This window comes from Astyanax mexicanus, chromosome 13 (genome assembly GCF_023375975.1).
Source record: "Astyanax mexicanus isolate ESR-SI-001 chromosome 13, AstMex3_surface, whole genome shotgun sequence".
Taxonomy (NCBI): domain Eukaryota; kingdom Metazoa; phylum Chordata; class Actinopteri; order Characiformes; family Acestrorhamphidae; genus Astyanax; species Astyanax mexicanus.
Window position 1 is genome coordinate 37244480 of NC_064420.1, and position 25988 is coordinate 37270467.

The window sequence follows — 25988 nt, forward strand, 5'->3', positions numbered from 1 at the left end:
ATCAGTAACCTTGTCCTTCTATCCAAAGTAATGTGATGTATGTATTCACACCTGCTCACGTAAATTGCATCAGTGGTGAAAACAAACCTGATTTGAGTCTAATTTAAACAGATTACAAAGTGTGAAAACGCCTTAATGTACATCACCGATGTCTCATAACATCTAGTGACATGATCTATCTATCCATCCATCCACATGTCGGTCTCTTTATATACAAAAAGGCATGCATAGTCCACCAAATGCAGTTCAGTCCTTTTTTTTCTTCTTTTTTTTCCCTCAGACAGTGCAAATCGAGGATTAATGAGTATGTACGCATGGTATGACTAATAAACCTAGAATAGATTTATTTGAATATTTGTAGCATTATGTAGCAGAATACAAATGTGCGCAGCATATGTACTGCATGAGGAGGGGGTGGAGGGAGGAATGTGTGGATAGATTGCACGTGTGAATGTGTGATGGGGTCTAATTAGACATAGTGGTCTACATGTCATCGCTGTGTATAATTAATCAATGATCCATCTGCAGAATTTTATGGCTCATAACACTTAATACGTAGTAGATATTAGTGTGAACTTGTGAAACTTTTTTTTTTTTCTTTTGGAAAAGTATTTACTGGAGTCCCGTTCTCACTCTCAGTACTGATATTGCGTGTGAGCGTGGAGTGTGTGTGTGTGTGCGCGTGTGCGCGCGCATGCACTGGGAGATGCAGAGTGAAGGAGACTCTCATTAATAGTGCATTGATGAGGATGAGTAGGCTGACTGCTGGAGATGGAGGCGCAGAGTGCCGGACCTGACTGAGTGCCCTTCATCAGGTGACATCGCCATGGTGATTTATCCCCCCCTCTACCGGAGATGAGCCGCAGCCTTTCCCATCCCAGAGACGCAGAAAGAGAGAAGGGGCGGGCGGAGAGAGAGGGAGAGAGAGAAAAAGAGAGAGAAAGACAGCTGGGAAACCCACTGGAAGGAATTCTAATGAATTCAGACGTGATTGATTTCTCTCAGAGCCTTAAGTGAGACAGGCAGAGCCTCCTTTATTTTTTTCCCTTCAGTTATGAAGAGATGCAGTCATGCGGATAAGATGAATGTCTTGCTGTGTTATTTTTGAGTGTGTATATAAGTGTGTGTGTGTGCGCGCACACGCATTAACGTGTAGCTTGCTAATTCGGCCTGTTATTGGCTTGTTGTATGACATCACAGATTTTCACAATCAATCTAATCACTATGCTCTTATGTGGGGATGTAAGAAAATATCAATATAAACAGTATTGATTTTTTATTGCATGCAAAGATTGGTGTTTGTTAGTGGTTAATTTTTTGTTGTTTGTGTATGTGTTTAAACCTCTCCCACTAGACGGCAGTGCTGTACTCTGCATTAGATCCCACTGTTCTGATTATATAAAAAATATATAGAGAGTTTAATCACATTTATTTTAAGTATTAGATGGAGCACAATCATCCCAGAGAACACAGTTCCACTGTTCCATGGCTCAATGCTGAGAAAATGTAAACCCATCTAGAAGTAGTACTTTTTTCAGAGAGTAAACTATGTATGTGTGTGCATCTGATGTCACACATCTGTGTTTTAGCAATGGGCATAGCTCAAAGAAGCCGAATGCCTTCATTTTAAAGTGGTGTCCACAACCATTTGGACATATAATCTATAACAGAATTATAAACTCTCCTAATAATATGAAAAGAACACCCATTTTTATCAATAAATCCTTCAGGGCTTTAATAGCTGTCACTTTAATTGGAAGTCCTGGTCCCTCTAGAATACATTTGAATACATTTTAATCAGGTCACATTGGAGATCTGTTTGTGCGCATCATGTAAAGGTGTGTGAGTGTCTGTGTGTGTGTGTGTGTGTTTGTAGCATCACCAAAGCAAAGGTGGAGCACATAGCATGGTGTATAAAGGGCAATCGATTATCGTGAGCATGCGTGGCAGTGAGGCAGAGCTGTAGAAGAGTGTTTGAAGAGTGGGGACTCCGGCTGGCGGCTCAGAAGCCAGGGGACCCTCGCTGAGATGTTCTGAGCAGTGGGCCAATTTAGTATTTAAAAGGTGAGCTCTCTTTTTAGCGCTGAGAGAAGTTGAAAGGGCGCTTGGCCGCGGCCCCTCTCTGCTGCACGCGCGTGGAGAGGCCGGCCGCTACAGCTGCCTGCCCGCTGTAATTAGGTGTGAACTGTTTTGCTGCAGCAAATGGCATTTAAATGCCAAACGGTGGCCAGAGCAAGCATAGTATCAGGGTTTTTTCCCCTTTTTTCTTCTAGCTGGATGGATGCAAGGAGTTTCAGTATAAATGAAGGTGCTGTAAAGGTTCTTTGCAGTCTTTGGAGTGACTCTATCAAGAAATCACCTTTTTGTTTCTCGACATGATTGTTTTTTAAGGGATTCTCAGCACTTCTCAGCCTGTAATTTGCCTATAGCGTGTGGTCAATTACCATCAGCGTGTTTAACGTAAGGCATGCTAATGGTAGGAGCCAGTGGCTGAGTTGAGATTGCTGTTTGCTACAGAAGTGGTAAGCTGACGCATACTGGAGAATGTCTTTGAAGGACCAATTTTATACATTCTTGTTGGGTTGTGCGTCCATTTTAAGGCCTTAAATTGATGTTTGTTTAGGTCAGGTGGTCTCCAGCCCTCCTCCCAACCCAAGTCAAACACCTAATTTTGCCTGTAATCTTCTGAAGATTTCTGAGGGCAGTAATTACTTGTATCTGGACTGGATCAGTTGGTAGTTCTTCAGAAGAAGGGATATATACCACTGGTTTAGCTTAATGTGCAGTGTGAATAGGCAGTGCTGAAGGGCTGTATAGCATACAGCACTTCAGACTGATATACACTCATATATACATGCCAAACGTCATGGGATAGCAGAATGTAAATTGATCGATTTTTTAGAACTCAGGAAGACTGCTTGGGACTGTCCACACCTGTATAAGTTGAGGTGTTTTTTAGTGAGTGAGGCTGAATACTGGCCAGTATGCTCATTACAAGACTATGTGATTATCAACAGAGTTTAAACAAGGCCGGAGAGGGGGTACTAGATAAATGGGACATTCTATTTGGGAAACCGTTCTAGCTTTTAACATTTTAAAATTGTCCATGTGAACCAGACGAGCTCTGGTTGAAACCACATTCGCATTCAATTCAATAGACTCTACATGCAATATTTCAAGTTCTTTAGCTTCCTACAATACTACGATACTATGATACCTTTGATTTGCATGTCAGTGTATGTAAATGTACAGTTTTTTCCAGAGAAACAGCTTAGTTCCCGCAGATGAACTTGGGACTGGATGCTTAGTGTGAAGCAATATGAGTGAAGTTCGACTGAGTCAGTGGAACTGCTCGAGCTTCTAGCTTGCTAATGATCAGGGCCCCACGCATGCACCGCAACAATCAGCAGCACCGGCAATCAACCTGCTCTCACAGGCGAGCGGTCCTCACAGCAGCCCATGTAGAGAGGCAGAGAAAACCCCCCAGCCGCCCTCGAAATGAAGCACAGCACAGCCTTAATTAGCGAGCAGCAAGACATTCATATGGGAACACGAGGAGTAATGGTGTTCCAGGCAGAGTATCGGCAGATCCCGCCGGCTTGTGCAGTGCGCAGAGGTAGGAGCTGCGGGTACTGTAATGCCTGTTAGATTAGAGCTGGCTGTGGAGTGGCTGTGAGCAGGATTAGGCGAATGAAGCAAGAATAATAGAGAGATGATGAGTGACTGCAGCTGGAGGCGGCGCTAGATCTGCTGGATCCTGAGGTTGTTTAACTATTTAATAAAAATCTCTATTGTCTCTGCCGCTCTGACACGCTTGGAGAGAAGGCTCTGGCTCTTTGCTAGTTTACGCAGCACGTTGTTAGCTGGACGAGAGTGCAGTTTAAGAACCGAGTGGGGGGGCAGGCTGAGGGAGCGGATATGCCTGTGGAGCATTAAAATGTGTCTGGAGCGCGACTGTGAAGTTTCCACTCTCTCGTTATCGGGGTAATGAGAGGGCCCTGTGAGAATGGCCTCGGGACGGACAGCTGCATGCCTGTGTGTGTGCACGCACAAGAGTGTGTGTGTGTGTGTGTGTGTGTGGGACACAAGAAAGAAAGGAACACCATGAGTGTGCAGTGTCTTCACTATAAGCCTCTCCTTCTCTCTGTGTGTGGAAGATTATGCTAAAAACACAATGTTTGTAGGCAGTTTTTCTATAATTTTATATCTGCATTAAAGAGTGTTGGTGTTTCAGTCTGATTTGTGTAATAGAAACAAATGATTCCAAACCAGATTTAGCCTGAAATGGCGCACACACACTTTTACTGATGTCATGTTGTTAACAACATTCATGCTAAATGCAGCTCAATCTGATCAGTCTCTGATTATGGCGAGTGTATAAGACGTTACAGTTTGAGAACTTACTTTTAGATGCTTTTCTTAAGAAAATTGCGTCAAAAGCATTTTAATTTTCAGAAGTTTTTTTTTTTTTTTTTAGAATCCCTCAAACATCTTTATTGGACATTCCTGCAGCACAGACTAAGGGCTAGTTTGTTTTAGGAAGACCACATCATGAAAAAGTTTAAAATTTTAAGCTTGTGTGTGTTCCTGCACACCTCCCGCAGCTCTGCTGATTACTGGAGCTCATCAACAGCAGCAGCTTCAGACTGCAGAAGAGTTTTTACGAAGTAGAGTGTTGCTTTATGATCTCTAAATAGACTGAATAAAATAATACGCTTACTGTGCTTCATTCTGGAGGAGAAAAAAGGTGTGAGGTCCCCCACCCAGTCACACATACTACTATTTACCAACATACGCTGCTAGCAGTTCTCACTGATAAAATAAATAAAATACTAAATAAATACTAAATGAGTTAATGCTGATGTTGAGTTTTGGGCATTTTTAATCACTATTTTAACTTTTGTTTAATTTTATGAACCAGAGTGAACGCTGGGATGAATGGCAGGTCGCTCCAGTTTAGTTTTCCTCTTGTTTTATTAATTTCCTTGTTAAAATAACACATAATAAGCAAAGCTTTTCAGCTGGATTTTTTTTTCTAAACTCTGAGTGTGTTTAAGTAAATTAATGATGTATTTGGGAACAGGTAACAAAAAATAATCGGTCTACGCTTAACCGCATTAACAAATACGGAAGTGTAAAAAGTCTATTAATATAAAAAGAAAAATGTTGTCCATTGTTCGTTAAAATGAAAAAAGTCATTAACTAATGTTGATCATTGATTTGAGGTCGTATCGACTATGACTAATAACAATGCTGCTCTCGAAATGGCGCATTGTTTTGTGGTTTAATCACCATCATCTAAAACAATAACACGCCAGCATATAATAGCCGGCCCTACTTCACTTCTTCCTGAGCAGCAGTGGCTCTGGCTGCAGCACACTGGCTTTGAGCACTCCCACTGGGGTGGCACGTCCACACAGAGAGGTGTGAGCAGCATGTAATTGTTCCTGCAGTGGCTATGTGTGTGTGTGTGTGTGCCTGCTTGTGTGTGTGTCCCAGGCTGATTGGTACTGCAGCCCAAGGAGGATCTGTAATCAATATTGCAGTAGTGGGCTGGAAAACGTCCTCCATGCATGCGCTATGCATAAGGGGTGAATAAAGGAGGGGAACGATGGAGAGGAAGAAAAACAAATGCTGGGAGGAGCTGCAAATGGAGCTAAATCTCAGCTGGATTGCAAACAAACAGTGCGTGTCAGTCAGGCAGAGGAATGCACCTCGGGTAGCGCTTCGTCTCTTGCGCTGCTCGGAGCTGCCTGTCAGCTAGCAGCAAGCTGATTGGCCGCCTCCCTGGATGGAGGCGGGCGTAGAGGTAAAAGAATGGCGAGTGATTTACAGACTGCTGCGTTAATGATGCTCGGCATTACAGAGCAGCGTTCCATCAATAACCACACCCCGCTCGTGGCCCGCATGCGCAAACCCACACCACACACACACACGCTGTATGCACACTCGCGCCCGGACACACTCACACACACACTTTTATGTACGTTTAACACTGTGCACTGAGCTGTCATCCCTCCTTAGTATCCTCCTCCTTCATCTAGATGATGTTCATGTACACCTTTTGTCCTGCACTCTCCTGTCCCCTTTTCTTGCCCAGACGACAGTATTCTGGGTCTTTTTAATGGAGTATTAGCTTAGCAACAGAGCTGGATGTGCTATCTTGTCTGCCAATACAGAGATCAGTTTTCCCTGCTTGTGAGAACACAATGAAAATGTCAAATACCCAATGACTTTGCATCCCTCCCCAACCATATGCTTCCTTTTTTCTAAGATATTCAAGGCTTAAAGGTGGCCTAGATTAGAATAGAATAATTTCCTTGGTGTAGCTGAGTAATGAGAGTTCTGTACAGGGGTGCGACAGTCCGTAAGTGTGAGTCAGGGCTTTTCTGCTTGATTGCAGTTTATAAATATTACCTTTTCTCTTTATAGTAATGTATATATTTTTGGCGTAATGTTATTCTAATTGTAAATAAATAAAAAAAAGAATAGCCTGGCAATCCCAGTGTTACCAGTTGTTGTAGCCGTGCAGCTGGTTTGTGTTCATATTTACCAGTTCAGCCTGAATTTCTTACTAGGGAATAAATACACTGGGGGAACAGTGCTCACACATTCCCAGAGCAGTGGTAGCCCTAGTTGTGGCAGCCGGGTATAAGGTTGGGGGTTAGGTGCTTTGATCTTGATTGCTTCTGTTGCTTCCTGTCAGTTCATGGTATCGATCCAGTGACCTTCTTCGTCACAAAGCCGCTTCTATACATGCAGTCGTGTGCTAGACTCGAGGGAGCATCAGTCAAAAACATTGATATGTGGTCAAATATTATTGATTATATCAGAAAGCTTGTGGAACAGGCTTTTTTTTTTTTTTTAGTTTTTTTTAAGTTATGTAATTATTCTGCACAGCCTGTCTTCCTCTCTTTCTCACTCTTCTGCTCTTCTTTTCTAGCTTTCTCTCTTCTGTATCTCTATCTGTTTATCTCTTTCCCAAACAGCATCTCCCCCACCACTCATCTTATTAGGTGGTACAAATTGATGATTGGCTTGTGGCTGTGTGTGTCTGTCTGCGTGTTCTACTCTTATGTCTGTGATAAATCCTCTTAGCTTTGTGTGATGTCTATTGTTTCAGGGGGTGGGGCTATGCTTTGCATAAATCTGACAGGTCAGTATGCTGTCTATATATGTTATAAGTATGATAAATGTCAACTTTCTTTTTTCCTTTTCATTTCTTCTTATACTACTGTTGGTTGCCATGTTGTGCAAAACTCTCACAGTCTTGTCACACAATCACAGCTTCTCTCGCTCTAACTCCCTGTGCTTCTCTCACTCTCACTTCGCTCATGTTTTTTTGGAGTGCTGCCGCTTCATAAATATTCCCATCAGCTGAACTTCCAGGAGAGTAAGCTGAAGAGATAGCAGGACCACCAACCCACACACACACACACACACACACACACAGGTTTGTTAGTCAGATTGAATTAGAACTTTATATTGCTTCTCTTTTAAAGCACTTAACTAAGACAAGGCCTTTTGCAACATCAGGTCCTTTTTATCTTGACACATTTTGTGTGTCTGTGTGTGCGCGCGCGCGCCAGAACCTCAGTCACACACATCTGCACACACCCTAGATAAAACCCGAGCGCTGGTTCTCCATTACCTCCCTCTCTCACCCCACTGTGAACTGGCCACACACTCAGCAATGTACTCCCTCACACCCTCACTCTCTCTCTCTCTCTCTCTCTCTCTCTCTCGCTCACAGCCTCCCATTCACATGTTCTCTCTCTTTCTTCGGCGCCCTCACACCCGCACCCTCAACCCCCCCCCAGTGAAAGGTGAGCACTGTAATCAGCCCAATCAAATAATCATGATGCGAGTGAGTCACCACAGCAATTAGAGCCCGAGCAGGCAAAAGCAGCAGCAACAACAAAGCCCATTGTCCCGGGTCTGCCTCCCTCCCGTGCAGGCTGGGGAAGGAGGGGGGAGGGCTTCTGTAGGGAGGGGCAGCCAGGGTGAGTCAGGGGTGGGGGATTGTTTTGGCAGCAGTAGCTGATACCTCCAAGCTGTTTTCATGCAACAGCTTAGCTCACACTTGACCGAGTCTACTGATCGATTAGCTGAGGCTTAACCAGGGATCCTCATTTCCTGCCTTCTCTTACCACAGACGCCATGCCAGTGCCACACTGTGCTGTCCAACAAGGGCTTGGCTTTAAACCAAACCGTTATGTGTCCACAAACCAAATCTGGATTCTTATTTATACCTGATTTATTCTTGTGCTATGTTGGTATTAATCGCAGACCAGTTAAGTAGACCTTTAACCAGACCTTTGCTGCTGCTGCTTGTACTTTGTTTAGATAAATAATGGACTACCTCCAACATGTATAGCTTGCATCATACACTTTTAGAGCTAAAGGGGCTTATTGTGATTCTTGAAGAGACATTTTTAAAAGAGATTACATTACATTACATTGCAATTGGCAGATGCTTTTGTCCAAAGCGACTTACAACAGCGAGGTACAGAAAGTAATAGAAGTTATAGGTAAAAACATCTTTAGATAGAGCCTAAAGGAGGTCATGTATCTAGGAGATGTCTATGAGATACAAATGAGATGTATCTAGATGTCTCTAGCACATTTTATTTTTTTTTTTTTCACTAATGTAGTTGTTCTATTGTGTGTAGTTGCATTATAGATCTGCTACACAACCCAAAATTAATGATGGCTGAGAAAATACTATGTTTCAAGCTGTGCTTAGGCTTATTTTTTGTCATCATGCTCATGTATAGTATTTTTTCCAAATGCTTCATTATGGTCAGTGATATATAAATATAGTTAATTTATTTACAGATAGGCCCTTCTGTTCATGAATACTTATACTGGAACTTTTACGCAAGTTTTGAGAACATTTGCACCGCTGCTTCTTTCATCTTTTTGTTTAAAATATGTTATTTCTGAATATGTTGTATTTGTAGGTGAGCCAGTCCAGTTTCAGACTTGAGCTTTAGCTAATGATTTTTTCTTTAATTAAATTACCCTTATTCTATCTGTTATGTTGTCTTTGATTCTGCCATCTGTTACAAGCACTGTCTTTGCTTGTGGTGCAACAAAGCAGTTCAAACTCTATAGGCCCCAATGCTTCATATAGATATTTTTCCCATCTGTGAAGACTGACCTTTTGTATCATATAAGCAGAGTAAACCCATGCCTGAGCTGTTGCCTAATCTACATCCAGCCATACAGCCCCTTAGCAGCCACTATATATAGATTCATCAAAGACCAGCTCTATAGCCTGTAACACCCACCGCCACACACTACCACCCGCACACATACTCAAGTTGTGTTTGCATGGTTGCTTTTCCTCCCTCTCCGGTCCCCGAGCTAAGCTAACTCAGTCATCAGGCAGCAGCACCGACTCCCTCTGCTCCCATCCAGGAAGTGGTGAGAAACGAGCTGGGACTCGGAGCATGTCGGAGACGTCTCGTGACCGCTCGCCGAGCCCCCACAAATGATCCGGCTGGACTGCTTTGCCTGTGTTTTCAGTTGTTTCACATTGCTGCTTGCCCATCCAGCGAGCCACATGTGTGTAGTCTTGACCCCCCCCCCCCCCCAGCCCCCCCCCCCCCAAGCTGGCTGTGCGAAGAGCTTGTGGGTTACCGATTGGGTCAGATACATGGAACTGGTCCTTTAAAAACGTCCCCCTACAGCTGCTCTAAAGCCCAGAGCTCCAGTACAGAAACACATACAGTCAGCAGCTGTGGAGGGTCTGGAGAGAAACGCTTTAATAGGAGGAAATATGAATAGAAAGAATGAGAGGCATAGCACTGTGACCTCTCCATGCTCCACCCACAAGCTATAGAACACAGAATATAGTACACATAATAGTTCTATTACAGATATTGCAAATAAATAATGCTGTGTTTAGATTTATAATGTGTATTTGGTGATTTTCATAGTACACTTAGGGATTTGTATATTAACAAGGGATTTGCAAAAATACACAGTTGCACCGTGGTTGATGTGGTATGCCAGGTGGTTGCTATATGATTGTCAAGTGCTTGGTAGGTGGTTGTTATGGTGTTGCTAGGTCATGTTGCAACTTTAGATTGATGTTTATCATATCAATAACTATAACGCTCACACACAACGTTACAAGGTTACAGGTGGGATCGTAGGTGGTTGCTAAGTGACTCCTTAGATGTTGTCAAGTGGTTGCTGTGGCACTGTATGTGATTGGTTGGGTCCTGATTGAGTATTTGTATTATTGTGCCCCTTTAAGGCTGCACAATCTGTTGCACACCATTTACACCCAATAAACAATAAAACACACACAAAAGAATGTAAAGAGTAACTGCCAGATTCACATTATGAAGTGAAATTCAGCAAAATCCTAGATAGAGATCCAAGGTTTTTGCGTGACTTTATTACAAGTGGCCATGGTAGCTGGTGCTGTAGCAGCCGCAGCAGCAATGGTGTGCTAGAATTAAATTAGCACACAATGTTTTCTTACTGTTCTCTGTGCAAAGTGTGTTTGTCTCTGTTTACGTTTTGGTAAGTGGAGAGGATGTGGAACCCCTGCAGTGTGAGCCCCTCTAATGTGTGTGCTGTTGATGTTCTCATTGAGAAACAGATCTGTTCCTGCTCGTCTCTGAGTTACTCAACAGCAGAGGAAGTGCGCGCTGCCTCCGCCACGAGAGGAGCGAGAGAGAAATGCTGGCGGAGAGTGATAAGAAGGCCATTTTTAGCCTTCCCTGGAAACAATGTGGGTATCTCCTTATCAGTCTGTCCACCTTTTATCTGCACTTTAGCTGCTACTTGTATATTTTCACAGGCCTGACATAATGACTTCTTTTAGTGCTCGTCGAAATAATATTTACACTTGATTATTGTTTAACTTATCAAATATCTGCGGCGCGTATTGCGCACAATGGCGCTGTAGCTTAGCATCAGTGTCATTGTTAGGGAAAACATTGTTGCCTCTGCATTGCAACACAATAACAAGCGCCTTTAAATATTAACATTGTCCCTCAGCCTGTCGTTGCCTGGAGACTCCTGTCAATCATTTCTCTGTCGACACCCCTCCCTTCCCTCCTCCACCACCTCCCTTTCATTTCCAGCCCTCAGCGTTTCAGTCATTAGCTGTTAAGTGTTTGAACGCTCGGCAGGGGGGCTGCCTGAAAAGACTACAACGACAATGACGAAGGAGGAGGAAGAAGAGAAGAGGGAGCGAGTGAGTGATTGAGAGAGAGAGAGAGAGAGAGAGAGAGAGATGGTGGTGGATGAGCGAGAGAAAGAGAGGGAGATACTGTAGATAGACAAGAGAGGAAGTGCAAGAACCTCTTGCCTCCCCAGACCTGCTGTTTAGAGCAGCCAAACACCCCGCACCACACCACCCTGCACGCATCAGAGTGCCAGCTCCACGTCTCGTCTCCAGCATCACCCCGCCGCTCCCGCTGCAGGAACCAGGCAGAGAGAGCGTGATTATGTGAAGAGCACCAGCTCTTAAACGTTGTTTGAAGTGTTGCTGTGGCGTTGCACACGATTAGAGCAGCAGGGCTAATGGCCGCAGTCCTAGCAGCCATGTCTTAATTAACATTATTTTCACGCACTAGGTGCTGCGTGACTCCCCTCCCCCCAACCTGCCAGTTGGACAGGAGCAGCATACAGCAGCACCTATAGCTGCCACTAATGATTAAGGTCCTATTATCGAATCATCTATTGATCAGTATTCAGTTGATTGACTAATCTAACCGTCAGGGCTGCTTCTTCTCTGTCCTCTGCGGATGTCCTCATTCAGAGTCGGAGCTCTCAGTAGTAGCTATTAATCTTTTTCACTTGGGGGCGAGACAATAGAAGCCATGCTGCCCCCTATGTGTTCTGAAGTGAGCATGTAAAAGGAATGGACTCCTACTTAAGATATGTGTTATGTACTACTAATTATTCTGAGTCTTCTATTCAAAATGTTATACTTGTATAAATGCTCTAAATGACAATCTTTTTATTAGGAATGTGGGAGAAATGTCTGTAGTTTATAGAATTAATTCATGTGTGATATAATATTATAGTATTTTACAAATCTGTTAACTTTGCACACCTTGTTCATTTACTTTTTCTATTAAAAAAACTTAGTTTTACTTTATTATGTGTATATATACAGCTCTAGAAAAAAATAAGAGACCACTTAAAAATGATGAGTTTCTTTGATTTTACCAAATTGAAAACCTCTGGAATATAACCAAGAGGAAGATGGATTTTTGCACCAGGAGTGGCATAAAGTTATCCAAAAGCAGTGTGTAAGACTGGTGGAGGAGAACATGCCAAGATGAAAACTGATTATGAAACAGGGTTATTACTTAAAATATTGATTTTCGAGATCTGAAAGCTCTGCATCTTTTTTGTTTTTTCAGCCACTTCTTATTTTCTGCAAATAAATGCTCTAAATGACAATATTTTTATTAGGAATGTGGGAGAAATGTCTGTAGTTTATAGAATAAAACAACAGCTTTACTTGAATATCTATAAATAGCAAAATCAGAGAAACTGATTCAGAAACTGAAGTGGTCTTATTTTTTTTTCCAGAGCTGTGTTTGTATATATAAGACTAATAGTCTTAAACTGTTTGGCAACAACAATGCAGTAGAACTGGACTACTTGACTATTATATTGCAAATATAGTGTATGGTGGAGATTGTCAGTGCTTAAAGGTGCTTAAAATAAAACCCAGTGTACTAAGAATGGGCTATTTAAAGTATTTAAAATAGTCTTTAAAATAGCTTTTTTTTGTTTGTTTTTTTGTTTTGTTTTTTCTGTGTCAAAATATTGTGGTAAATACCGTGCAGTCTTAAAATCCACCCAGCCTTAGTATGCAGTATCTGCATACTAAGGCTGCAAACAATCTATACTATACTATCTATACTAGTCTGCAAACAAAAGATACCAACTCATAGATTCCCATTGAGTACACATGCTAGTTGGCTAATGCTTGTTTGTCCTTGACAGAACATCATATTGAAACATGGAAGAAAAGATTATGTATGTAATTATGTGCTGAAATATAATGTAAATGAAGCGTTTCCTTTTTTTTTCTTAGAATCATTTTAGTTATAGTCATAACTCACTTTTGTTTTTATGTACAAGGTCTGCCGCCTTTCCATGAAATGAATTAACATCAGATCTGTGTTTATCTCTCAGACATGCACAAACTCAAAGGGTATGTATGTGCCATAACACTCAGTGTGTAAAGAGTGTGTGTGTGTGTGTGTGTGTGTGTATGTGTGTATGTGGCATGGGTGGGATTTGTGTGTGTGTGTGTGTATTGTATCCTTGTTTTGTTACACTGCAAATCTCTCACTTTGAAGCGGCTAATGCTCATCAAATCCAATATAGAGTGGAGCTGACAGATGGGCAGACTGTGTTCAAAGTGAGTGGAGATTTAATATCTAAATAGTACAGGCGCTGAGAGAGAGAGAGAGAGAGACGCCCTGTGTTGAGCAGCATAAAGGTCCTGACTGTGCCGCCATCACAGCTGTGACTGTCCCCCCCTCCTCCTCCTCCTCTTCTCTCTCTTTCTCTCCTCCCCTCCTCCCTCCATTTGTTCTTGTTGACGGGTGGAGGAGGAGTAATCTGTACACAGGCTCTTGCAGGGAGGAAACATGTCATCAACACTTGTTTACCATTATTAGTTTGAGCCTGTGAGAGGAGAGGTAGGGCAGTGCGATTGCTCTGCTGAGCGGAGCAGCCCGAGCTCAGAGAGGACAGAGAGAAGCACTCTAATGATTAGGGGTTGTAAAGCATGGGCGATTTTCGGGTCTGAGGTCGAGATGTGACTTGATTTTGTCAGTATTTTATGTAGAAAATGATTTGACTCTTCAGGGCCTTGAGTTGTAGACTTAGATCAAATTCAAATATTATTTCACATAAAAAATGCAAGGTAAATAAGCTGCAAAATAGAGACTAGGCACAATGTTATTTAGAGACGTTTCCACAATAAATTTAGATGAACCTAATATTCGACATTATACTTTTCTTGGTAAATAAATACTTTTCTTGGTGACTGTTTAAAAATAGTGGTTTTGCTTTATATAGAATATTTAAAGAAACATTTATATTCCACCTAATTATTAAATGGAATAATGATTATTTGATTCGCTATTTTATTTTGTCACAATTATGTTTGTGACAATTTATCGTCCAAAAAAACAATAGTTAGCATGACGGGTCTAGCTTAGTAGTGACTTAAAACTGGAGGATATTCAGTCATATAACTACAGTAAACAGCATTTTGTAAGACAAATTCTTCTCTCCATAATTCATAAGTGGGCCTGTTTTCATCTTAGGGACTTGTCTTAAAGATTGATGTGTAATAAGATACACAGGCCTATTTTGAACATATTTTAAAATTATTCTTTTTTACATTAACCTACAAGCCCCGCCCCAGGCCAATGATGTCATGTTTTAGGCCAGTCGACTGATGAGTGGCCTCATGAATGAAACCACATGAGAGAGGTCGAGCCATAGAAGGTCTAAAATTAACCACATGTGGCTTCACTCTGTGGCTTCACTCTGTAGCTTCGCTCAAGCTGGGATGAATCAGACTAAACAACTTCAGCCTGGTTTTTGATCCAATTTTGTCCGACAGCCCGATTATGAGTATCAGAAATCAGGACTGGGTTTTGTTGTGTGACATAATCAAAAAGTGGTGGTGTGACATCTTTGCCATTTTTTTTTTAATTATTATGTTGCCACGTTTGACAGCTCCTATGACGTATTTTTTTTATTTTTTTCGTTGAGTGCGCTCTGATGCACGTGCAAAAATGGAGGAGGGAAAGAGAGCGAGAGAACAACAAAGCTGAGGAAAGATCCATACAATAATTTTTCCTTCCACCTGGGGGCAACATACTGTAACTACAAGGCCTGATGCAGCCATCCCCATGTTTAACAGTTGGCATTGTGTTCTATGTTTTATTCCACTTTAATATGTGGAATTGAAATCTAATGCACATGTAATATGCATCAGTGTAACTCAGTGTAATTCAAGAGACTTTTAGGTCAATCCAACCCAAGGATATGGTTGAGTGGTATTTTTAGGTGGTATCTAATCTGTAAGCAGTCATATATTATTTTTCTTCATTGTCTATCATGTAGTGTGCGAAACTTTTGAATATTACCCTTGATTTAAAAATGAACTTTGTGAAGGAGCGGGTGTCTAAAAACCTTTGGAGATTTCAATGCATGCTTCCATTAGGTTCAGTGAATATTTGATTATCAGGGACAGTAGTAATAATGATAAGCATATTAGCTTATTAAAGCACTTAAACTGTGCCTGAAAAAAAAGATGCTCTAGTATTGGATTCTTTTGCCCATGGTGCTGCCTTACACCCTCGTATTTCATGCTGTTGGTGTTGCTTCATAGCGCTTGTTTACTGCAGACTTGTCCCGGCGCACTCTGTTATAAATGTATGCGTGCATGAGTATGTATGCGCCTTCCTTCGCTCACTCACTTTTGCTGAACAGAGCTGTTAGAAGACAGTGTGGGAATGTTTTTCCCTCCTTACATGCACACCCATACATACACACACAGCTGGGTGATGCATTGTTCACTAGGGCGCACATGGAAGAGCTTTATTCTGTGACAGTGTGGAGAGAGAGAGCGAGCGAGCGAGTGTGTGTGTATCTGGTGTGTATCTCTGAGTCAGTTGGGCGGAAGCACAGTCTGAGCCACATCCATCATGTGTAAGTCTTCCTGCCTGCTCGCTCCTCACTAATCATATCATGCTCGAAGAGCAGATTAGCTTATAGATTTGTCCTCCTGATGCCACCACCAGTACAACGTGTTCTGTTTGCAGGCTGTTGTGGACGCACACAAACAGTAAATGAATAAAAGTGTTGGGATTCACCTCTAAATCGTGGTAAAAGGTGTGTAAATTCAAGCATATAGCCATGCAGTCTGCCTTTACAAGCATTAATGAAAGAATGAATAGTTTTGCAGCTGTAATGTGTTGGGGTTTCAGTACTTTTTTCCCATATGCTGTACGTTTGTTCTATAGTCAGAAATTTTGTGTGTTCCTTATGCAACTAATAGAGGTTGTAACAATGTTTTGTGGCATTGTGACATCAGGGATATAGTACTTCATGTTTTTTGTATTGAACCATAACATTTTGGAATTTATAGTTTCATTGAGAGCGCATGATTGTTTATTAGTGTAAACATAGTAATCTTGCAGGAGTGCATTCCATTCTGAAGCTTCAAGCTGCAAGGTTTTTATGATTATGGTGTGCATTGTGGGAACAACAGCTAGTGGATTAAGATTAAGATATCTTGCTGTGGAAACTGTAGTTTTGTTTGTCCCCCCTCTTACCTTTGCATTTGTAATACCTGACAATAACAGACTATTTCTCAAATATTTAGGCGTTTGCATGTTAATTCAGCAGAAGAAATCATGGTAGAATTGGATGAGGGCGATGTGTTTGTTTCTGGTGTCTATTCTCTACCACAGGAGGGCGCTATATGGTGCTACAATAAACAACTGTCTGTTCAAAATGAATGTAATTAAAAGTAATTTGGGTGGTTCTTATTTTTTCTTTCAAGTTCCAAAACCATGACCACAACCATGATCCAAACCGCAGTGTGAACTGAACTGTGAGTTTTAGTACCAGTACACTCCTACTTATAACCCAGTTTCTCTTTGTTTTAAGCACAGTTGGATAAATACTTTTTTTTTGTCTTTAATATATGTCCTAGTCTCACTGTGAATCTTCCCCTCAGATCATCTTAAATGAGGCCATGTTTAAATTATTGAGTTGCTTGTTTGATTTATTATTTAAAGAGGTTTGTATTGATGAGAGACTGAATTAGATAAACAGATTTGAATTAGGCTGTGATTTAGCCCGTTCTTATAAGCTTGTTTTTTCTTTTTATGGGTTATTATCTTGGCTTAAAGATGCAACATTTAGTCTCAGTATCGAAACCAAGCGTCTGGTACCGTGACCTCTTGACTCTGTTCAGAACAAGCTACATTGTCTCCTCAGGTTCTGCTCACACTGCTTGTGACCCTGTGTCTCAGCCGTTCCTAGATTCCTTGCATGCTTTCGCTGCAACACGATGAGGGCTGAGCATGTGCTCTGCTCTACTGCTGGCCTTCGCAAGCCTCAATAGTGCTTCCCCAGTGCTTTCTTAGCGCTTTCCTAGTGCTTTCCCAGCCACCGCCACCTTTTTCATAAGGAAGCAGGAGATCCTGGCTTGTTCCGGCAGCTTCAGAGGGCGCTGTGTGTTTGAGTTTGGATCCGGGCTGCGAAAGAGAACCAGAAATGTAAACGCTCTGGAAAATAAACCCCTATTTCCTGTTAATGCTCGCTGGCAGGGTCTGGTTTTGCTTAGCTGAGGGGGCTGACAATGTGTATATATGGTGAGCGGAGGGAGAGAGGGGCCCTCCTGTTAATGTGGGAGTCACGTGACCATGCCGAGTGGTCTCTTGCTAACAGATGAGACCTGCCAGAGGAGCTGGAGCTGTTGCTGCTGCCTCTGTGGTGGCTACGGCGGCCATGTTTAACGATTACACTAAACAGACAGCAGCACTAGCTGTGTGAAATGTCAGCCAGCACTCAGGCAGCGGCCAGGCAGGGTCAGTGTCGGTCAAAGGCAGGGCGGGATCACGCTTTTAAAAGGATGAATGGGGCAGCACACGTTCCTTTTGAGTTCTTGGCCTTGTTCCTACTGGGGAGTTAGAGGCCTGGGTGATGTAATTAGATACCGGCGATGACTGACAGGTGACCAGACGGCAGTGTTGCCCATGCTGTGGAGGAGGACTCCTTGAGTATTTGGAAGGAAGCTTTTAACGTAATAACAAGTATCAAATGTATCACAAAAATCTTTCATTTTTTATTTCCTGTTTTTCACTTGTAAAACATGGCAATTGGTCTTTGTATTGTCTTTAAAGTACACAATGAAGAATGAATCAAATGAAATGCGCACACACACACACATATATATATATATATATATATATATATATATATATATATATATATATATATATATATATGTTTTAATGTTTTAATGTTTTTAATCTTAAGGAAGTAATAAATATTAATACACTAAATTATTGCATTATGCTGCTTTGCAACTTCAGCTTCTACTGATTCTCAGACACTCCCAATATATGGGAGTGAATTGTAGAAAAGGGGGAAGGAAAATGATGAAAGTAGAGTAGAGAAGTGTGGGTCAGTATGGTTGTGGATTAGAGAGAATTTGCCTGCCCTGAGGGACTATGTGAATTTTGGTGGCTGTCGGATCACAGAAACTCTATGGTTTGGGCATGTGTGAAAATGAGAGTATATCTGAAACAGTGTCTAGTGATTGGTAAGATGGGAGTGTGTTTTAAGAAAGATAAAAAAAAAAGAGCGGTATTCTATTTGGGTGAGGAATTAAAAAAAGTGTAGTTAATGAAAGAGTGCATGTATTCAAAAGCTGTATATAAACCGTAGACAAAGTTTTGCAGGAGAAATCCAGCAGAAAGTTTATAATAACAATAATACTAATGGTGTGTGTGTGTGTGTTGAACTATAACTGAAATCAGTCGCAGTGTATCTCTATATATACCTCCTCTATCATGATGCTCATTTTGCCAGGTTCTTGCCAATACTTTGCTTTGGAAACATTTAAACAAAAGGTTTTATAACTGGAACAGCACTGCATAGTCACCCACCAGAGTCTATAGCTGAATTCCACATCCCTCCTGCTGTTTTGTTACCTCAAAAATATTGAGCTCATTATCTTTATATATCTCCAGGCCTGCTGTGTGTAAAATTTCCTCAGCTTTGTTCTCATTACCTTACCTACAGCCAATTTTCCCTCTCATTACAACCACTCCTCCGCGTTCTGCTGTCTGTTCTTGCCAGTCTTTGCGCGAGCAAGCCGTTACTCAGCAGCTCATTCGAATGTGATTCTCTTTAATTCACACATCACCAATTAATTGCCCTCACACCTCTTTGCTCAAGAATGCAGTGTGTGCCACAGTTGTGGTTGTTGTTATTATTAGAGCGAGAGCTCCCTGGTGGAGCTCCAGCTGCTGGCGTATTGTTTCACATGCTGGGGGGCTGCTGCAGGCTGTGCTCTGCACTACATGTCCTCGAAACCTCTTACTTACTCACAGCATTGAAATCAACAGTGTGATGTATTTTAGATGCTTTTGTCTGTTGTGCCTCAGTTGAGTTATGAATACTGGAAGGAATGGTAGTTAAGAGATGGAAAGATCAATCAGCTATGTATCTGTATATGTCAGTTTTTATTCAAAATATGTGATCAGCGACCTGAAAGTATTTTCTTGAATTAGCTGATCCTGAGAGATGATTAGATCATATCTAGGAGTTCAGGGCCTCGCTCAACCTCTAGATGGAACCTGTAAATAGAAAGTCTACATGGTACTACATGTTGTGGAGGAACGATAATAGACAGCTAACCATCTTTCAGCCTTTAGCTACAATGATTAGCTATTCACACAGCAACCAAGAAGAGCTATAAAAAAATTCCACTTTCCAGGCCAGATTCATTGTTGAGCACTCTATAGTACTCCATTTTTTTTACTTTTGCTTTTCATTTAGTGGGTGCGGGAAAAATGAGTAAATGGGTGTCATTGGGTGCAGGCAGCCCTGCTCCACTAACTGCCCTGTAAAAGTAGCACCTCCTGCTCCTCTGGCCCTGCAGCTCTGCATTCCCGCATTCCCAGCCCGACCTGTAAAAGCCCGGCTCTGCAGCTGAGCCTGGCTCGGCCTCCAGAGAGCACTAACCTCTCCTGCTCTCTCTCACTGGACTTAGCGTGGCTGCTCTGTAATTACTGCTCATGCTGCTTGTCCTCTCTCTCTTTCTCTCTCTCTCTCTCTCTCTCTCTCTCTCTTTCTGTCGTTCTCCCTCCCAATGTGCTTGCGCTCTCCTCCTCCTCACCATCTTTATTGCTCTGATGCCTACTGTGTTTTCTCCCCTCTCTTTCTCCCATTAGACTGGGCTCCTGTCCTTTGGGTGGTGGTGGTGGTGGTGTGTGTGTAGAGTCACCAAAATGAAGATATGCTAAGGGAATTGCATCATCTAGGATAATCTGTATCTCGAATGGCGACTGATTGCAAGATTCAAGTAGAGATTTAAAGTTTGGCTTGAAAAGCAACTGTTGAAAGGTGCAGCGAACCACAGTCTTGACCAAAGAAAATTTGATACAACCGAAATAGGTATTCTCACTCTGTATCTGCTGAAACATGGTCTGGTTTGTTTGAGTTTTCTAGATGGTTTGGACTTTTCCACCAGTTACAAGAAGTACAATCAGCATTAAAACAATTAAATCCTTAATACAGTGTTGCACATTGTACAAGCCCTACTGTGTTTGATTTTACTGGGTTTTTACACCCTTCAAGCATTCACCAGGAGTCAGTTTCTGACCACAGAACCACTTAGTTTTAGTATTATTTTTAGTCTTCAGACTGCACTGAATTACTTTAACATGCTCAGAGACACATTACAGCTTGGCCGCATCGTGGAATTTAATGGCTTCAGTATTTAAAAATGAAACTTAAAAAAAATCTGTTTAAAGTCCTGCAGATTTGTGGGAACCATATGTATGTTAAGCAGTGTATTAAAAATATATATTTTTATATATTTTTTGTTAGAAACCATTTCTGGCAAAAAAAAATGTGTGTTTATTAGTTAATGCAAAACACGACTACTGCCACATGGGCAAGAAGGAGAAGTTTCAAACTGTTTTACACAACTTAGACATGTGGACAGTGACGGGTGCGATTTTTCTTTTTTTTTTGTATGTTGTTGTTATATAAAGGGGGTATAAATGAGCCTTTAAACCTAATTTACACCATCACACCCCTGCATCTTAATCACTTTGGCTTCATTTCTGTTGCTTTATTCATTATAAGATCAAGAGCAGGCAGATTTGGTAAGAAAGGTACAACTAAACACAGTTACATTGACTCTTCTTATACGACACGCAACCATGATATGCAAATATGCAGCTCTATAGGTAGCCTTGAGAATAGTTTATTTTTTTCTTTTTTTTTTTAAAGGAAAGAAAACACCCCATGAAACTAAACGAAGCTGAAACCTGTGACCTTTCTTTTAGCCTGTCTTCCACTGGAAATGACTGTTTCATTATTAAACCCTAAGTATGCTTTCATGTTGCACACAGAGCAGATCACCGCGCAGAATCAAATTATCAAGATAAGCACTCTCAGCCAGACAGGAAGGAGAATGGAAGCAGCAGCGAGCAGCCCATTACAATTACAAAGCTGAATTGATTAGTGACATTCCAAACTGCACGCGCTGCTGCGGCTCTTTCTCCCGGCGCTGTAGGCTCACCGCACCCTCGTCAACACACACGTTTTTCTTTATTTCTTTATTTCTTTTTTTTTTTTTTTTTAAGGCTGCAGAGCATATAAAAAGCTACCCTAAAACCCTGAATGTTCAGTCCCAGCCTTCGTCCTGTAAAAGAGAGCCTTTTCTTTTTACTTCTTTACTCGCTTTTACTGGACCCAGCCAGGCTGGTCTGCTCTGCACCCAGTCTGCCTCAGTAGCCTCATTCACTGCAGGAAATAAATCTGAGCTTCATACTTTCAGCAAGGGCACAATGGCAGGCGTTTGAGCCCTGGCGGTGCCTGGCGGGCGGGTGGGTGTGAGAGGGTGAGGGCGGGTGGTTTAGAGTGGAGGCATTCCTGAGTGGAGTTGAAGGGGTTTTGGGCAGCAAGGCACAAGCTGTGCCCCCTCCACCCGGCTGCACACACTCTCACACTCCTTCACACTCTAATGGCTGTGCTGCCCCCTTTGTCTGAGTGTTGATCTCCAAACCTGGGAGTCACCCAGTGGTGCCAGAGGGGAATTATTCCCCCCTTGACCCAATCTCACGTCTGTCTGGTCTGCCACGCCCTTGTGTTTTTCTCCCACATATACGTAAGCATTTAATATAGTGAAAAAATATATAACAATAAAGAAGTGATGTGCATCTATGAGTATATCTTGCTTTTCTTCAGTACTTAAACACACTGACCAACTGCACATAATATTTTAACAAAAAGATACTTTGTTAAAGTGCAGGACACTCATGTATTTATGTTGGGTGTTGTCGGGAGGATTCCTGGGTATTAAGACCTGTATTGACCTCTAGAAGCTGGGTTCCAGCTTCTTAGCCTGCCCTGACACTCTGTTAGCTGTTAGCTAAAAGAGGAAGAGTCTTCCTTCACTCTTAATCTGGGTTTTATCAGGGCTGAGATATCTCTGAGCTGCCCTAGACTCCTTCACAGGAAAGCTCTAGCCTAACTCACTGCCAGTCCTCTGGGGGATCACCGGTTGTCTCTGTATCTGCAGAGTTGTAACAAGCTTTGACAGTGCCTTTGATGACACAAAGAAGTGGCCCAGTTAGAGTCTAGACTAATAGAGAGCAGGCTTTAATCTCATCTGAATAGGCTAGCTACCTTTCACCCACCCTCATAGAAAGGAAAGGAATTAAAACGATGGCTCTGTGGCTCTTAAAAAAAAAAAAAAAAAAAAAAAGGTGCTTTTTTTTCCCCTCTCTGCTTATTACTTTTATTATAGAATTTGAATGGACTGCTTTAGCCTCCATTGCAGACTGGTGGACTAGCCATTTGTGTTGCAGTATTGTTGTGCATATATATGTGTAAAGAGGAAGGTCATCTGGGCTGAATGCTGCTGTTATACAGCTTGGTTCTCTGTTCAGCTCAGGCCCAGGTGGTGGAAATATACTGTTACACACATGGCAGTGCAGCACTCGTTCCAGTGAACCCCATGAAAGGTAGCAGAGGCCTTAGAATTTCACAATGAGCTCACTCTGCTCTGTGCCACGACTAGGGTTAGCAGCGGACGTAAACCCGGCCTGTGCTGAGTGAGGCGGCCTGGTGAAAAAGCAGAGGGGAGAGAGGGAAGGGTGGGGGGTGAAGAAACAGGCCCTTGGCTCTCTGATCCACCCAGGATGTTTTTTTTTTTTGTTTTTTGTTTTTTTTACAGTGGGCTGGCGTGATGGCACGCTCAGCTCTTTGTGGGCAGTGTGGTAATCTGTAGTCACGTTAAAGATGGCTGTGATTTCTGGCCGCTGCTCCGGAGGCCCCCGTTGCCCGCCTTCTGCTGAGCTGCGGCTTCTTTTAATGTTCTTTTAAACCGTTTGAACGGTCAGTTGGATTTGTGTGAAGGGATAATAAATATTTCATGTCAGGGAATAAAAACAGTGTTTCTGCCCTTTTCTTCCCTCTGCCTGGCCCTCGCTTGGAAAGCACATTTGAGTCTGGGAGGTCTCAACCACGACTCAGTGCTGCCACTTGCTGGCGCTTCACAGGGACTGCAAGAGGTGGCACACCATGCAGTGCCTCAAACAGACAGCGGGTGGCAGAGTTCAAAGCAGTTCAGCAGCAAAGAGGAAAGGAAACTGTGTGTGACTTGCTCGGCCGGATAGAGCTGGATTTATTCTTTACAGATGTGTGTCTGGCGTTGCGTTTAGGAGTTAATCTGTCATACACTTGGAATGGAGACTGCATTTCAGCCTTAAAGCACCTCCCTTCTCCGTGCCTGCATTTCTTTTCCTACGTTTCTTTCATTCTTCTCTTTGTTCCAAAAACGCAAATGTCTGTCTGTTTACTTTATTAAAAAATTAAATGCTTTCAATCCCTTTTTAATTGACTTGGTTCCATTGAGGGCTTCTGGCACGCAATGAGAGAGCCGTAAAGGCACATGCCGAACAGGCCTGTGTTTGCCAAGAGGCCAATTTGTGACGCTGTTAACAAACAAATGTCTGTTTATTTTATTGGATGCTTACTTTTTTCTTTTTTTTTCTCCCTCTCTTCTTTTTCCAGAGTAAACGGGACCATCTGTTAATGAGCGTGAAATGGTACTACCGCCAGTCTGAGGTACCTGACTCTGTCTACCAGCACTTAGTCCAGGACCGCAACAATGAGAACGGTATGTGTGAGATTGATTGATTTGCTTTTTCCTTTTACATTTCATGCGAAAATATGAGCTAAGTGCCACAGTCTGCTCTGCCATTTTTTTTAGTCATGCCCGGTGATGCACAAGACGTCCCTGTGAATGGCATCTCAAATAAAACAGGAGGCGGCTGCAGAAGCACTTCTCCGCCCTTGTTTCCCTAGTAACGCTCCTTCAAACAAGACAGGGAGACTCTGAAGTGCAAATAACTTTCGGCGTAATTCGCCTCTCCATCTCCCGGTCACCTGGCACATCAGGCACAAAGCTGGAGCCGCTGCCTACATCAGGCAGTAATAACAGACCCGGGGTTCTGCCCGACTCCATGCTGGGACCTCTTTGATTTGCAGAACACTCTAATAAATCGCACCAAGCGTTCTGCATTCCTGCCAGCCTGGCGCTCTCCTCTCTCTCTGCAGTCTTCAGCCTGATGTGGCAGCAATTGCTACTTCAGGACATATCGTCCGGGCCCATGTTACCAAGCATCAATCCTTCACATGGTTAAGGAGTTGTAGCCTTTTCAGAAACAAGCTGCAACATTTCCAAGGGAAGCTCTTTGTCTGAGATGGCTGCTCCAGTCTCGGTTTAGACTCAAACATTGATCTGTCTGATGGAATACGTCACAAAAAAACCCCACAAAGTTAACATTGTAGGAGTATAATATAATTCAGTCACGCTGAATGATGTCGAGTGTTGACACGTAAAACATGAACAATTTAATCTTAAATCCAGTAACACATTGTTTTACTGCTGTATAATCAGCATGAAATGTCAGTGCATTTATTTTTAGCAAACAAACAGTTCTCAGACCTGGTAAGTGGCAGAAGGGCATAATGGATAGCTTTTAAAGCAAATGCTCCTGTATGCTATCTTGGGACTTAAGTGACATGTCTGTGTTTAGTGTTTGTGTGTATTGTGTGTGTGTGTGTATGTGCAGAATAGTGTGCAGTAGGGTGCAAATATCTGAGGGCATTTGTTTCAGCTGTTAATTTGCAAGTGAGTGTTGACATTAGAATAAATACAAAGTGACAGCTCCATGACAGTGTCAAAAACTAAAGATAGCTGCCCCGATGTCTTGATGCCTGTGCTCTCTCATTAGGCAAGAAGTACGTGTCTGAGGTAGTTGTTGCATTTTAAACACAGTTTATCTGTTTATGTATTACTGAAAACCATTTCCAGAGGTCTATTCAAGTAAGCCCAGTATTTACAATTGCTGGCCAATATTCTGTTTATCTTATTAGTATTTTTATATAATTAATTCAGTGAAGCTGTTAAGAAGTTGAACTGAACCAATCTATACAGCATCTGGAGGTTAGCAACCAAGTCTGTGTTGTTATAACTATTTTTTTCTTACATACATTTTAACTGCAAACTCTATAGCTGCTTGATAAAGGAAATAAATTACTGCAGTGTTACAAATAACAGGAATTTCACCACATATCACCAGAAGTCTGTGATCCAATGTCATGATTTCAGTAATGCATTCCAATATTGGCGTGAAATAAACAATACTGGCAGATGTGTCATTGAAAATTAAACAAGTGTCCATTTCCTTCTTCCTTCAAGCAAAAAAGTAATTTTATTTTACATTGCACATCCAGTGATGTGACTTTTGCATATGAGTTTTAGGCGTTAGAACAGGTAAAGGAAGGTAAACAAATACTGTAAAATACAGTAACATAGTTCTCATATTTTTTAAATAGTTGGAGTCTTGTTAACTATCTTAAAGTACAAAGCATTTTTTCCAGATTTCATCTAGACCTGGATGATCACCCTCAATAGAACTATTTTAATTTTGCTTAATTTTATACAGGGCATGAAAACAGTAAAGGAATGCCTGTCTCTTGTGTAACACACTCTTCTACTCCTGTTCTCTCTGTAGACTCTGGTCGGGAGCTGGTAATTACTGACCCTGTGGTAAAAAGCAGAGAGCTCTTCATCTCGGACTACGTGGACACCTACCATACTGCAGCCCTCAGGTAACACACCCGCTGAATAATTACAGTCAGTGATGAGTCATGTC

At 42.1% G+C, this 25988-nt stretch overlaps 1 protein-coding gene across 4 annotated transcripts in view; it reads left to right on the plus strand.

The window, feature by feature from the left end:
- rerea (arginine-glutamic acid dipeptide (RE) repeats a) overlaps positions 1 to 25988 on the plus strand; it is a 212961-nt gene that overhangs the window by 141964 nt on the left and 45009 nt on the right. For all 4 annotated transcript variants that reach the window (XM_049463249.1, XM_049463251.1, XM_049463248.1 and 1 more), the window contains exons 4-5: positions 23839 to 23944; positions 25848 to 25944. In XM_049463249.1, coding sequence (XP_049319206.1) covers positions 23839 to 23944; positions 25848 to 25944 — 203 coding nt within the window. The remainder of the gene's footprint in view (positions 1 to 23838; positions 23945 to 25847; positions 25945 to 25988) is intronic.